Here is a 16,268-nt window from a genome sequence, read left to right on the forward strand (position 1 = left end):
AGAGGAAGATTAGAGATGTAGATAAGAGCCTGATAGAGAGAAAAAGCAGCATACTTCCTGCAGCAAATAGAAGAGATGAAGATTAAAATCAGAGGAAATAAGGTTGGAAAAAGTTGAGTATAATCAAGGAAACAGTGACAATTACAAATGAACATCAGCGAGATAAAAGCCAATGAAGATAACAACGCAGGGTTGATCAAAGAAAAGGGTTGGCAGACATCTCTAGGTGTGTCCTGGCACTGATTAATCAGCCTAATCACCTCCAATTATCCGCCTCAAATTGCTTGCTGTCAGTCTAAGTGTATAATTAAGATCAACAGCACAGCAGATCATTATACTGTAAAGGTTTCCATCAGAGTCATCATCTCTAAACTGTGTCCCCTTCTGAGGTCAGTCAGCTCCCGCTACCATAATGAGCTTTACGAGGATAATTGAAATAAACAGCCCAGTATGTCAATGGGTTCTGTTTGATGAATATGAGGGCTGATTTGAAGAGGAACTTTTTGGACTCTCAATATATTTAAAGGGGCCATATGACGCTCGTCTTTTAGGATCTTATTTCTATTTTTTCGTGCGTCTTCTGTGACGATGCTACCATGCTCTTCAAAAAGCTCTTGCTGACGAACTTCTTTTCACCCTCCGTCTGAAACCAGAGCCCAGTCTGCTATGATTCGTTAGCTGGCCGACTCGAGATGTCCCGCCCCTTAGCCTATATCACGTGCAATGTGTTGGATTTACTAGCCAATAGAAGTGTCAGTGTTACATAATGATGTCACTATGTTCCGGGAGAAAACAAAGGAGACAATGGAGGCGTTTAAGGAGGGAACACAGGGATTTTTGCCTTTGCAGACCCCTTTACATGCACCAAAACCTCGGTGCATGTAAAGGGGTCTGCAAAGGTCAGTGTTCGAAGTGTTAGGTAGTGATGTCACTGTGTAAAGGAAGTAAACAAAGGAGTCCAATTGAGGCACTTCAGGCAAAATGTGTAAGTTTAAATATGAGTTTATTACCATTATCAGTTGATTTCTGACATATCAAAGCATAAACTCCTCCCTGCAGGCCATCATTTTACATCACCACCACCATTGGCGTACAGCTGACTCAACTAGAGCCTTTAAAATACAAAATACAGAAAGATGAACACACCTTTTGCAAAACCTAAACACCAGTGAGCTGAATATGCCATCTAACGTGTGTGTAGCGTCAGTATGAGCCTCTGAGAGAGTGCCACTCCAGGTTCGTCCTCTCTGCTGCAGCAGCCATTGAGCGTGTCGGCTCATCCATACCTCAATAATGTCGTTTTGATCTCTTGAATCCAATCCTGAATATTCCACCAGTGAACCGAGTTTTACGGGAATGTTTAAGTCCGACATTGAACTCCTCGTGCCTCGGAAGTGTCCCCGAGGACTTGATTCCTCCGCTACCTCTCTGAGGACACGCACAGAGTACAGTTCATCAGAGGTCAATAGAGAGATGTTATTTGCGTCTGCTCTGAAGGCCTCTCGTGGAACATCAATAGACGCAGTTTGAAGCTGAATTATAAAACGTTCTTTTTATATTTACTTTGATCTTACTAAATGAGAAACAGAATGCTGTACTGCCTTTTGGATGCAGTTCATTAAGAGTTCATATTGTGTTAGTGCAAACAAAGCAAGATGTTTCAATATTTCTCAAACTCTAGAGAGGTAAACATTCCTTCTGCAGTTTCATTTATCCATCCACTAATGAAGTCCAAATCTTCCCGAACTTCTTATCAAATCCATTTGAACAAACACATCATGTCACTTGAGTTAAAGAGGCTCTATTCTGCTCATTCTCAGGTTCATATTTTGATTCAGTGTCTCTCCTGGGACATGTCTCCATGCGCTAATGTTCAGAAAGCTCTTCATGTGTCTCATACTGCCTGTGCTGCGGCACCTCTTTTCACCCTCTGTCTGAAACCAGAGCCCAGTCTGCTCTGATTGGTTAGCTGGCTGGCTCTGTTGTGATTGGTCAACTGCTCAGAGACGTCCCGCCCCTTAACCTATCACCTACAATGTGTTGTAATGTAGCCGATAGAAGCGTGAGTGTTACATAGTGATGTCACTATGTTCTGGAAGTGGAGTCCAATGGAGGCGTTTCAGGAGGGAACACAGGGATTTTAGCATTTGTAGACCATTTACATGCACCAAAACCAATATAAGATACTACAGGAAAGGGAAAAACCCAAACGTATAATAGGTGACCTTTATTGAGAATATTGGACTACTTTGGAGGATTTGAAATGCCCCAGTATTACTTCAAGAGAGAGACGAAACTCTTCTTTCTTTGTCTCTTCTTTCTTTTTGGAAGGTTATCTGTCGCCCCTACCTGCGTGAGATGCTGCGCTGCCAGGCTGTTTGAGTTTCATCATAAAAATGGGGGTCAGACGTCCCCTCACTCCACAGAAGTTTGAACAGTTTCATGAACTGTGCAGCGGTTTGTTTCGAGCCCGAAGTGCCATCCATCTTGCCGCTGTGAACATCCATTCCTCTCAGCAAAGCGGAGTTTGCTCACAGGGATAAAAAAAACAAAAAACTTCTAGATCTTCTGCAGCTCTGACAGATTACAGCCCCCCCCCCCCCCCCCCCCATCACTGTCTCTCCACTAAATCAATCTTACATTCTGCACGGCGCTGCGCAGCGTCCACATGGATTCAGCTGATGAAAACGCCGCTGACTGACACGTCTAATATCACAGTGCCCGCTCAAACTCTGGAAAGTGGAGCAAACGGTGACATCTGGTAGCAGACCGACGGGTAAAATGAGACACAGCCAAATAATGATCCAGATATTCCAAAGGACTATCACTGTCAACTAAAACAAGTGACTGATTTGAGCTTAAAGACACCAGCAGTTCCCCATGGAGGCCGTGCATGCACACTGTGTTGTTTTGATTCCATGTCTGCAACTTATTCACCAAGTAAAACACAAGGAATACAAACAGAGTTCTTTATTCCCTTTAAAGTGACGTGCACCTCCTGTGAATACCTCTCCGTGCCTCGGGGGGGTTTTTCTCTCCTCGCCCGTCTTGAACAAACTAAAGTCATTATCGCCGTCAGCCTCTGCAAATCAAATTGGAAACTCTCTTATTGGTTTTCATGTTTGTTAGCGGCCTGACATCTGCATGTTTATCTCATGCGCTCGTTCCATGAGAGACAAATATTAGTTTACCTCGAGCAGAACAGAGGCAGCTACAGTGGGACGTATAGCCTCTGAGACAGGAGCTCCTTTAAATGCATTTTATGAATATTAATTGGGCTTTTTCTTCTAGGTATTCATCATATAAGTTGATTTTGGGCTCAGGTTTGTTGTGTTAGGGGATGTTGAAGCAACTCTCTTGGTCGTACTTGTTGTGTAACAGCTCGTTGTGTTTTTTAAATCGTCCATCTTTATTAACTTATGGACGCATGAGCCCTTTATTCAATAAATCCAGCTGCTACAGCCTGCATAACAGCTTGTATTTAACTATAACATCGATTAAAAAACAGCTAGCTAGCTCTTTGAGTGTAGTTTGCTGTTTTATGAACCAAATCTTCACATCTGTTGTTTACCTTGAAAAATAACAACACGTTTCAGGGAATGAAAATTTACATATGAGCAACTGGCGTGTAAAAGAATGAATAATACACCTGAGTTTTGCTTTATTGGGCTGTGAGTTTCTCTGTTGATTCTCTAAATCGCTCTCAAATTTGTAATGGTTCACATGCAGAAATGTCTAGCAAACATGTACTGCTGTGATGTGACAATTCAAAAGTAGTTCCACAAAAAAGTAGACTTTTAACTCAGTTTTGATGCAACCAGTCTGCTGAATTCGTCAAAAGGCATTCGTTTGAAAGTCTTTCAGAGTGTGATTTGAAGTGTTGCCTACAAGTGGGAAACAATACACTGTACATGCAGCTGTAAAGTTTAACACACTGTGACCTGAATGTGCAACGCTCCCTGTGGTAAAGTGCTGTTTGTAACATGATAAACATTCCTCTGCCGCTGCTGGTGGATGGATGAGTTTCTCCTCGTTTGTTATTCAGGCCTCAGTCTGTCTGAAGAGGTACGGCAGGACAGCGGTGCAGCGAGAGGAAAGGCTGTGGGTACTAATGAGACTCTACCACAATGATAGAGGCGTCCTCCTCATGCATCTTTCATACAAAGACCTGCCCGAGAACACACACGAGAGAGAGGCGCTGCTGCATCGTTGCGTGTCCCGGCATTAATGATGTGTGTGTGTGTGTGTGTGTGTGTGTCGGAGCCATGAAACCATCACAGCGTGTCATTCGAAAGGTTGTTCGTCTGTCTGGACAATAGTTTATTCTCACTTGAAACACTTGGAACAGCAGCGTCTTGCAGGACACATACAAAAGGTCTGAGATATTTACACTGCAGGAAGGAATAAATACAGAATACAGGTTTGATTGTTTGATCTTTCAAACTGTTGTTCATGATCGTCACATATTTACATCGTGTGCGGAAGCTCTTTACAGGTCACGTTGTTGCAAGAAATCACACTTCACTGCATTTAAGGACAAGGCAGGTGGTATCCAATATGGCACATCCAATGAAAGATCATCCCAAAAAACGATACAGCCTGTCTCTGGATACTTATCGAGCCTCAGCCCTTGGCATTTTGGAAATATATTCAAAAAAGGCTGGAATAAAACCGATTTCAAGGGTAAAACTGGTTCAGTAATTACCTTTCACAGCTGGGCTCTGAAGTCCATTTAAAAGGTGAATACTGCTTTAGTTTGGGACTACTTTCATAGCAGATTCTTCCACATTTGTTATTCCACCGACACAGAAAAATGTCAATAAGATGTTTCAGTCTTTCCATGATTTGTTGTCAGTAACACAAGCTAAGAAAACCAACATGCTCATCCTTTAATTTCAAGTAGCAAACCTGAGTTATGTAGCGCACTCTCTCCAGAATATCGCATTGTTGTTGTGATGAGAGACTTTTATAAACACGAAGCATGTCGGTCTCTTCTCTGTGCTTTGCTGAAGTTACTTCAGAGAGTTTCGAGAGACACAGCTTCAGTTTCCTCACACCAGAAGACATTCCGGTATTTCCTGCCTCTGTCCTTCCTTTAAGCGCAGACTTTAAGAGGTCATACGTCCTGTAGTAACACGGGAACCCGCTCCTATGCCACCGGGTTGCGGATGGTTTTCATGTCGGTGAGGACGATGTGTCTGTAGCTGTGCTCCAGACCTTCCATCAGCTCCATGTAGTCGCTGACCTTAAAGCCCCGGATCGGCTCCTCCTGCAGGTAGGAAGACATTGCACCAAATTAAAGGGGCATTCTACCATGTTTTGGACACATAAAAGGTCAGTTTTCCTTTTTACTGGGGGCCCTACTCAACTAAAAAAAGCTCTTGCTTACTTTCGTCTGTGATTCTATAGGAATAAAGATAAAATGCATATCTCAAAATAGGCTTCAAGTTGACATATTTGTAACAAAAAGTCTGCATATCAAACTTGAGACGATGGAGATAGGGTGTACCTTTAAGACGCTGTAGGACCCAGGATTATAGGAGATGTAGGATCCAGCATGTGGTGCAACTCGACCCACACTAAGCTGCTTTTGCTGGTGAAGCCATTAATAGTATCCCTGCTGACTAAAACACAGCTTTTTTCACCTGGCTGTCAGGAGGCTGAACTCTACCCTGCCTCCCACCTCTCCCCCCTGCCCCTATCGGACCTGGATTTCAGCACCCCACACACACATCCAGCACCAGACACGTTCTATGCTGCTATGGACAGTCTTTTGCACATCTTTTACTGTAATATATTCATCATTCAAGTGACCTATGTTGTATATATTGACTGTTGTTTTCTTATCCTCAGGATTGTGGGAAACAGTATTTTGATCTCTGAACAAACAAATGGAAAAATTGACAATGAAGTTGACTTTGACTTGCCTCTGAATATGGAGCAGTGATGATACTAGACTTTTTATGGACATAAGATAAGAATCAATCAACAAAGATTCGTATTTGTAGGATAATCTGAAGCTTAAGGAGATAAAAGTGTATGTATAAAAACTAGTGTTGAGCAATAGGTATGTTTTATTTCTGCCTTTGACTATTTTTTACCATTTTGTTTATTTTGGGCCGTCCTGAACCCTAGTTTGAGATCCACATCCAGTAAATCTGAATCCTCCACTACCAAGTGTCAGTGGTTTGGTCCGGAGGCAGACTGTGGCTCTACTTTATCACCAGTCGCCTTTGTGAGGAGGTGAAGTGTGAAGGAATCAATTTAATCTTTTCATTAAAACAGCTTTACATTCAATCTATTTCAAAGTCACAGGAAATCAAATTAAATCTCCGGGAATCGAATGCTGCATCGCGTCGAGTAAACACCACTCTCGTTCAGGTAATGAGGTTTAACGTGTCCAGAGCAAAACAATACCATAATAAGAACTAAAGCACGCAGGTATACTGTGAGAGTGACAAGAATGCAAAGCAGGCAGAGTATATTTTATTTAGCTGTTTGTCTCGTCAGTCTTTTAATTACAGCTGCCATCACTTATGCTAAAGTATGCTTCTGCCACGACTCCTCACCTGACCTTATGAGCAATGCAAACACAGCGAGAGACTAAATAACACCGACCGCTGTGCATTATGTGGTGAGTGGCATTATCTAATTAACAGACTGCGCTTACAGAATACTAACGCGCAGCCAACGCCGTGATTTCCATCCCTCAGAATCCAGGCAAGGCCTAGAAAATCCCGTCAGCACTCTGCTAATTTACTTCCGTCAGTTTGAGTTTTTTGAAGAATCTAATTAGGCTTTCATTCACGCACCGACAAGGACGTGAGAGTGAGGGAAACAGCCAATGCTGAGAGTACGACTTAAGGTTAGAGACTAGGTAACGATTATTCATAATGCATTGAGGTCAAACCACTAAGACTAATTATAGGGTTCAAACGTTTATTCACAAGGTGAGGGAGAATCCAACGCATGTTTATTTTCAGCAATAATGACTCTGCTAGTGAACTATTAGGATGCCTTTATAGACTCTACATACTGTAGGTAGTGTTTGGGACGTCAGGTATTGTTTTTTAGACGAGTTTTAGATGGTGCAGTTCGATTTTTTGCAATGAAAAGTGTCGCAAGAGCAATTAGATGTGGGTAAGGCATTGATTTCTCCCTTTAGGTGAATCGTAACAACGTCCATCAACCGCTGAAGAGAGTGTGAGTATGTTAGCGTGGTGCGATTAGCATTTAGTGTGTAGCATCTCCTGTGCGTGCATGGCTGTATGTTCTTTAAACTCCACAACTACAGAAAGAGACGCCGTTTTGGCTAAACTCAATTTAAAGTCAACTTTGATTGGATTTGACGTCACGTGTAAACATGGCTGCGTTTTAAGAGGTAAAGCTCACAGTTAAGCTAACCCCTGAGCTAGATACGATCCGTGTCATTATGCTTCAGTCTCTACAATGAAGAAGGGATGTCCGTTTTTAATGCTTTTGAGCAGTTTAATTTAGCAGCCGTTACTGTTTTGTTTTAATGATCTTAATCCCTCATTTAGATAATAAACTTTAGAGCCTCAAGAGGTAAACCATGGAGTCTAATACCAAAAAAGCAAAGAATTCAGTCTGAAATAATACGGTTTTCTGTCCTAACTTTTGTTTTTGTTTTTGTTATCTATCCTTGAAATCATTTCCCCACCGCCGCCTTAGTTATCTCCCGGTTCACGATCTCACTGTCCCTTTTTTATAAGGGGTAATATCATGCGTGAAGATAAACCACATAGGAGAGAAATAGATTAAGAGCAAATGGAGCGAAAAGGTTTTTATTATTTAAAAGGAGCAAATAGAGCGGCTACAGAGGGGTGATCGCTCAGCGGGGAGTCGGTAGCGACGGGGAGGAATGAGCTTCCGTCTGATGGAGGACTCTGCTGCTGTCATTATTCCATGGAGCCATGAATCACTACAGAAAACACACTTTCTTTGAGAAAAAATCCCCTTTTAATTACATGCTGTTATAAATTAGAGGTCACACTCTAGACTTGATGTACGGGTGTTAATAAAGTGTGGCTTTATTATCAGCAGCAGCTACATAAATCTAAATGATATTAAATCCATATATCTTTCCCGTGAATCTTCTGTCCAGACGGTTCATGTACCACTGCTCTTCCTCCGGTCAAAATATGACTGCACTTCACTTCAGTGTTCATAAAAAGTTTCCCATTTAAAGAGTCCCTATTGTCCCCCCCCCCCAGCCTGAAACGCCTCCATTGGACTCCTTTGTTGACTTCTGGAACACAGTGACATCACTCGCGCTCCTATTGGCTAGCGCTCCAACACATTGCACGTGATAGGCTAAGGGGCGGGACATCTCTAAGCGGTTGACCAATCCACAACAGAGCCGGCCAGCTAACCAATCAGAGCAGACTGGGCTCTGGTTTCAGACAGAGGGTGAAAAAAGCATGGCGACAAATACAAATATGAACATGGAAATAATCTTAAGATGTCCTCAGAGACACAGAGATTTTAGACTGAGATTAATCTTGAAAATCACCCAAACTAGAGTAGCTAAACCTTTGTAATTATAGCACTGCTGACACGGTAGAGTAGAGTAAAGAAATACGCCGTGGAAAAGACTTGGGTGTGTATTTTCGGGAGTATTAGACAGAAAAAGCAAGATGCAAAGCGGTGAGCGTCTAAGAAATAAAGAGGAATATGAATTCTTTGACACACTATATCTGTGATTTTAACGTTTTTCAGGTGACACGAGCTGCTTAATGCTCTCTGTAATCATCAAGATGTATGAACCATTAGCACTTATGAGATCATTAAGTTTGCTAATTATTGCATTCATTACCAGAGGTTCCTACGTTTTCTTAAGCCTGCGCCCCACATGACAAATGAGTGGTATTAATCCTCAATGAGTTTGTGCACAGAAGTGGAAATGATCAGGAATGTAATGTATCTTAGAGCCTGACGAGTGCCATTGGATAGTCAAAAGACAAATTGAAACAGCGCCCTACTATGCTAATTTTCAGGTTAAGATTTGTATTTTGTCTCCACGCTTTAATGTTCAAAAAGCTCTTTATTTTTCTCACACTGCAGCACCTCTTTTCACCCTCTGTCTGAAACCAGAGCCCAGGATGCTCTGTCGTGATTGGTCAACCGCTTAGAGATGTCCCGCCCCCTTAACATATCTCTATCAACTCTGGAGGGATCTTGGGGATTTTAGCCTTTGCAGACCATTTTCATGCACAAAAACCGGATGTCCCACCCCTTGGCCTATCACATAGTCAATAGGAGCGCGAGTGTTACATAGTGATGTCACTATTATGGTTAAAGAAGAGTTGTTTCCTGAGAAATGTCATTGTTGTTCCCGCGCATTAGAAATGATTTCACGGACAAAATATAAATATCTTCAGTAATACTTCATGTATGTGGTGAAAGGCAATTTGTCTCTTGGATTTATTCTGGTCTGTGGTCTCATTTAACCTCTGTCTGCGTCTCCTCTCACCGCTCCAGCTCCACTGAAGTTAAGCTCCATCTACACCCATTGTTACAAGTCATTTGCCCTTTCAAACTTTAATTTAGATGAAATATAGATACACCCCCAGTGGGACAGGATAAGTGAAGGGGGGGGGCGGGGGTGTTTGTGTGTGTGTGTGTGTGTGTGTGAATATTTTTAAAAATCCTCTAACACCACGTCTGTCAGACTGAAATAATTCCTTCATATTGTTCCCGCAGAGAGAGACGGAGGAGAGGTCGTTGGAAACTTTTACCAGTTCAGCTCAGGACGAGGTAGTCTCTCTCTCTCTATCTCTCACACACACACACACACACACACAGTCTCAAAGCTGTGTCTAGCAGCAGCAGCAGTATCTGATGCTACAGCTCATTAGCAGAGCTTCCTCAGATAAAGCCTCCATAACTGATCTTTTATTCACAACAACTGTCAGCCGCGGCTCTCTGCGATGTTAACAGCAGAGCTATCAGCCGGAGACACGTCGGACTGAAGTGAGTAACGATGATGAGCGCTTCCTGTCGAGTCGGGCCTCGCTCACGCCACCGCTGTTTTGGATATAGGCGGAAAAAGACCTGTAACCTCTGACCTGTTGTGGAGTCTTCGGGGGCCACTCTTCAATCATTGGTTCTGAGCAGAAGTTATTCTAATTAAATGGTTATATCTCAAACTTCTCTTCACAGTACGCCATAGTGGGAGGTTTTGGGAAGAGTAGATTTTGTATTCAGCGTGCCGTGTGAATCATGGATGACTGCTGCGTATAAAAGAAGGATTGAACAATTCAGCAGAGGTCTCACAGCAGCAACTGCTTAAGACTTCTCATGAAAAAAACAGACAATTTATGAGGCCAAATAATGAAGGGTCCCTAATTTATTAAACTGGAATAAGGGAGTGCTTATTCCAAAGGCAGACTATTTCATAAAGCATTATAGCACGGACATGAATGTGCTGTGTGCAGAAGCTCTACAGGGATCAGACCAAATGGGAAATACTGGAGGCTGTCTTTGACCAGCAGAGAAGGGGACTAAAGTTTTTGGGATATGGACTCGAGTTGAACTTTGCAAACACAGTGAGTTCACAGTGACTTGTCCTCAAATTGAATTACACTCAAAAGGCCTTCTATTTTAGGCGTATTAACAGTAATTAAAATGTGAAAAGCTTGTTTTCCCTCACTATGTACTCGTAACACTTGGTAATGTTCGTCGACTCTGCACCCGTTGTTCCTACCTAGCTTTCTACATTTAGAAAACAGAGGAATTGACATGTTCTGCAGCATTGGCTCAGAGCCCTGATTCTTCTGAACTGTAGCTGTAGGTTCTGCTAAGAGGTAAACACAGTGTTTAACTTTAACGTTAAGATTGTGTTTTGTCATTTTGCACAAAGGAACCTGTGATCATATACCCAAAAAGAGTGGCATTTAGCCTACAGCAGCATTGGTAATACAGTAGTACTGAGTTCCTTAGATGTAAGCAGTGTCCTGAGAGTCCTGGAGGGCAGCAGCAGATTATAAAACCCTCGTACAAACATAGGAGGCTTGATACTTGACTTGCGGAAAAAAGAGCATCTCATGCATTACGCTGCATAGGTCCAACAGTAATTAATTGATTGACAGGAAATGTAAGCAAATAAGCAACAACTGTGTTATGATTCATCGTCTCGAGCTTCTCCGATGTAAGGATTTCTTTTATTTCCTCTTTTTTTATGGCTTTGTGAGTTCTTTATCTGTCAGATATAGGTGTGGACCGTGGGCTTTGTGGCATTTTACATTCATAAGGATTCATATAAAGAATCAGAACTTCATATTATTGAGTAACAAAATACTTCCTTACATTGACAGACTACATCTAGAAGTTCCTCATGCATGGAATACTTTCAAGGCCTTCAAATATACTGCAGTATTGTTGCTTTATCCCACCTTGAGGTAGACCTGCAGCTCCTGGGACTGTGTGTGCTGCAGGATGTCGGGCTGCAGGTGTTTGAAGACGGCCACACACATGTACACCTGATAGTCCGGACCCATCAGCACACAGGTGGAGACGTAGTGGCAGATCTCAGTCCAGTCCAGGTAGTTCCAGAAACACTGAGCCAACCAGTGCAGGCACATCTGACGAGACAGGATTTAGTAGATCAATGAAGGATAAAGGAATGAAAATGAATGATTGTGTAATAAGAAAGATCTACTTGATGCTTCTGACAATTAATGAACATGTTTCAGATGATCATTCTCCTCCCGGTGATAAATCAAATGTGTCAAATATAAAATGTCTCCACGCTCAGGCGCTCATCAATCTCCACGGCTCTTTTAATATACTCTTATCTATATATCGTTTAACTAAATATTCTAATTACTAATATACAAATGACTCACTAAGTGTATTCTAGATTTCCACATTGACTTAAATCTGTTTAAAATCCTCCAAAATTATCATGCATGCACGTAAGAATAGATAGATCGTTTTGAATGGCTCTTTCCTTGCTTAAGAACTCAGAAATCAATATTAATAAAAGCAACAAGAACTACTGAGAAGTAAAACAGAAGCCAATAGGGATTTAGAGGTAATTTAAAACAATGCATGCTGCTCGAGTAATTTAAGAGGTGTCTAGCAGACTGGGAACACAACAGCAGAAGCTAAATAACGTTTAAAAAATCAAGTAAACTAAAGTTTGGGGGAGGAAAGTTCACAAGGTATTGAGCAAACTTAAGAGATTACAATGTCTTCTGTTTTACAAGAAGCCATCAGTCACTGCTAAGCAAAGGTGAGTCATGCTTTGGCTTTTATAAAGGGTTTTATGTGCTAATGTAAATAATTAGGCTACAATGAAGAAGAACATCTTTCATCTTTAATTCACACTCAACAAACTCATTCAACTGGCTGAAGAGTGCACCTGTAGATGAAGTTAGACCAGTTGTGTAATAATCCACGGCCCTAAACGTGTCGGGTTTATTGTTATTCCTCAATAATTCAATGCTCTCAGTATTTATTATAAAATAGTTTGAGCAAACTGTTCCCATTCCTCGTGACATTTACCTGATGGAGATAACGGGCGAGAATTGTTGGTTTTATTATCTGAGCCCACGCTGATGTACAATCACACTATGCTCTGTCCTATATGTCCATATGATGCTCACTTGCTGACTAAGCATTTCTAAATGAGTCTTTCTGGGAACACTAAGCAGCGGGAGGAGCGATAACTCGCAGCAGTGCTGTATATTGAGGTGGGATTAGGAGGCAAAGAGACAAGGGGGGATGCATGCTAATGTATGTCTTCCAGCAGTGGCCTCAGTTTCAGATGTGTGATATTAATGCAGCGGCTCAACGAGGGGTGGCTCCCTCCTGTCCTCCGTGGAAACGACATCCTTTCTGTGCGAGAGTTCAAGGTGAGAAGATGTTGTTTTTCACTCGCTCAATCATCCCCATTGTGCAGGCTGGAGCTTAGCAACAAGTCCCCACAGAACTTCCTTCTGTTGTATTCTATATCGCTCTATGGTCTCTGTGATATCTATGTTTAAAGAATGGAAATATCAAATCCTCTGGTCGTTTTTATTTTAACAGTATTATTTAACAGCTGTTTCGTGGGGACCTATACTGTAGTGGTTATCCCTTTCCTGTAGTGTGTTCTATAGGTTTGTGTGCATGTAAATGGTCTGCAAAGGCTAAAAATGTGTTCCCTCCAGAGGTGATAGAGATATGTTAAGGGGCGGGACATCTCTAAGCGGTTGACCAATCACAACAGAGCCGACCACCTAACCAATGGGGCTCTGGTTTCCGACAGTATGTGGAAAAAATAAAGAGCTTTTTGAACATTAAAGCCTGTAAACGTGTCTCAGTAGAGGCTGAAAATACAAATATTAACTTGAAAGTTAGCACAATATGACCCTTTCCCTTTAAGTGAATTTTGAATGCACGAGTTGTCCTCTGCTCTGAGCACTGACATAACTTTAAAATGTTATAATACATATTTTTCCCATTACGTCCACACACAACCTCTATTCTATGAATGTCAGATGCATCATTTGCCATTGCTGCTTTGTCGGGTGTTCAAAGCTCAAACTTTTGAAATACATATTTCCATTTCAGACGGAAGAATAGGTGCCCATTACTGCCTTGAAGAGCAGCAAAAGATGAGCTGAATGTTAACGTTTAACTCCACCCCGGAGACGGCGAGTTCAGATCTTTTTGATGCAAATGCAGCGAGTCTTAAAGCGCCCCTGCTGCCGTACATTATGTGAGCCTCTGTCAGCTGCTGACACACAGCAGACGGGATCAAACACCAGAGGATTCAAGGTGAGGAGAAGGAGAAGCTCTTTTCCACCTCAGTGTTTGTGAGAGAGTCTGCGTCAAAAGTGCTAAAGAATAGGTTCTAACTTTCCAACTGCAGAAAGGATGAGGAATCAATCTCACACCCGCAGTTCAAAATGAAGTCAAAGCAGGATAAAAAGGGAAGTCATTCACAGGGCAAGTGCTGTTATAAAGCCTCTAAGCCCTGTTCTGGGTCTCTCACTGACGACGGCCTTAATGAAATATTCAACAACAGTGACAAAACTAAACGGGCTGCCGACGCCAACTCCTTCTGTGTTTGCTATAAACCTAATCCAAACTCGCATCCTTTTATTTCCCCCATCAGTAGGCATGAGTGTCATGTATTGATCTAAGAAGCTCACAGAGTGGAAATTAGAAAAACAAAGACAGAAGAGAAAGAATTAAATGTTTGATTTAAACTAATTGCCTGCTGGATAGATGGAAACTTTAGTCTGCAAAGCTTCATCAGTCTTCACTTTAATTTTCTCTCCAAAGTGAATTTATATTATCACTGCAGATTCTTTCTGAATCTCAACATTTGTCTAATAAATCTGAATTAGGGAATTAGAATGCATCTGTTGTTCCAAACTTCAGCACATAAAGTAATGAATTAAGTAGAAGAAGTAAACTTCCCCCCTGGCATTCACAGTGGGTGCATTTATAATGGACTTAAGCTCATAAATCTAGGAATACTTTAGAAGTGCGAGTGAATTAAGGGGCTATTTTGTCATAAAAGGACCTACTTCCAACCCTTCTGATAAAACTAATTAGCTTTTATTTAAAAAGTTGCTCTCAATAAACAAATACAAATAACACATTGACTGTGACCTCTTCTAACGGCAGCTAATCTTCTATACTGACATTTCCAAGCCTCATTACCCCTTTCCTTAATTCTTATTTAATGGGATGCTGGCCAATTATCTGTGCGTAATGATAGAGAGCACCGCTGTATGAAGGGCGTGGCTACAATTCAATTAACTACGATAATTAAAGAGCTTTTAAGACCTTTGTCTTGTTTTATTAAATAAATAAATGCATGGTTTAAAGGTGCGATCCTGTTCAAAACACCTCTAATTCATGAGGTTAACTTCCCTTGAGCTGACTCTTTGCAACCCTGATAAAGACAGAGGACTACAAAGAGAAATTCAATTCAATTCTGACCAAAAAAAACACAGCTTCATTGCAACCAGATTTACCTACAGGTACAAATAACCAACCTGAACACTTGGACTTTAAAACACCTGTAGTCCTCTATGACGTGTTGGTTACCTGTGACGGGGTGAAACCAGACATCTGAAGGCGGAGTGGACCAGAGGAACCTCAGCTTTCAGCAGCATCTCCACATAGTGCGCAGTGCACCAGTACACAGGAGCGATTCCTGACTCGGCTACTTCCACAGGAACGTGGATCTGTCCGACAAACAGAAGGATTCAGAACATCAGATTCAAAACAGAGCTTTAGATATGTAAATGATCTCCAATTTGTGTGTTCTGCTGGGGGATATTTAAACAAAAACAACAATAACATCTATTAGAAACTCCTTGTTGTATATTCAGGGCTGATAGAGAGATGAAAACTGCTTTTTACTCACTTTTATCGAGCAATAACATCAAATAAAATGCTGTTTTGTGTTCCCACATTCCCTCCTGAGCTTGCTGCTGCTTTAATTATTTCTGCCCTTTCCATTTTCCCGTGATATTGACAAAATAGCCCACGTAGTGTAGTCAGGTTCACCGCGTGCCTCCGATACACCGAGAACACACGTTCAAACGAGTCCAAATTGAGCTGTATTGACGTTGACAAGACGACAAGATTACAGAGGTTGGTCTAATGATAGCAATACGTCTCCCCTGCAATTTAAAATGATTGAAACCAGACTTCATTTCAGACTTCTAATGCTGCCGTAAATTAGTTTCACTCTTTTACTTCTTCCCTTTTCCCCTCATTTATCTCTTTTTATCTTGTCATCTTCCTCCTCCCACAACTCCTCCTCCTCTGGACTCTGTGGACATGCAGGCACGCCTATTTTCATCTAGATTAATGAATAGGTGTTACTGGACTTTATCAAACATGTATAGGGAGGATCATAGCTCTTTGAAATGTGATAAAGACATTGTACCACACTTCTGGTCAGCTGTTGTCAAATGAACTGGAAAAAGAGCTCATTAAGAGGTTTCTTAATTGGTTAATTGGTTATCATACCAGTGGAGACCAACCTATCCTTACAAGTGTGTTTCTGGGTTAAACTGGGTTAAATCAGCTTATTAAATGAAGATGAGCTGTCCAGGGCAGCTTATTTGAGCACCTATTCCATTGAATATTAATTAAAATGTTTGAAAACTATCCAAACCCCAAGCTGGAAGGTATAGATAGGACATAGACAATTGATATGTTTCACTTAGGGGTTAACCTTTGGGTGTAATATTGTGTTACCCACTGTGAAAAAGAATAAGCAGGTCATTTAAATC

At 41.6% G+C, this 16,268-nt stretch overlaps 1 protein-coding gene across 1 annotated transcript in view; it reads right to left on the minus strand.

The window, feature by feature from the left end:
- Positions 1 to 4,284: 4,284 nt before the first annotated feature.
- Positions 4,285 to 16,268, minus strand: part of tbc1d32 (TBC1 domain family, member 32) — a 54,681-nt gene continuing 42,697 nt past the window's right edge. Inside the window, 4 exon segments of the mRNA XM_063901489.1 lie at positions 4,285 to 5,269; positions 11,415 to 11,603; positions 15,070 to 15,095; positions 15,098 to 15,209. Coding sequence (XP_063757559.1) covers positions 5,150 to 5,269; positions 11,415 to 11,603; positions 15,070 to 15,095; positions 15,098 to 15,209 — 447 coding nt within the window. The 3' untranslated portion in view covers positions 4,285 to 5,149.

Source organism: Eleginops maclovinus, chromosome 15 (assembly GCF_036324505.1).
Source record: "Eleginops maclovinus isolate JMC-PN-2008 ecotype Puerto Natales chromosome 15, JC_Emac_rtc_rv5, whole genome shotgun sequence".
Lineage (NCBI taxonomy): Eukaryota > Metazoa > Chordata > Actinopteri > Perciformes > Eleginopidae > Eleginops > Eleginops maclovinus.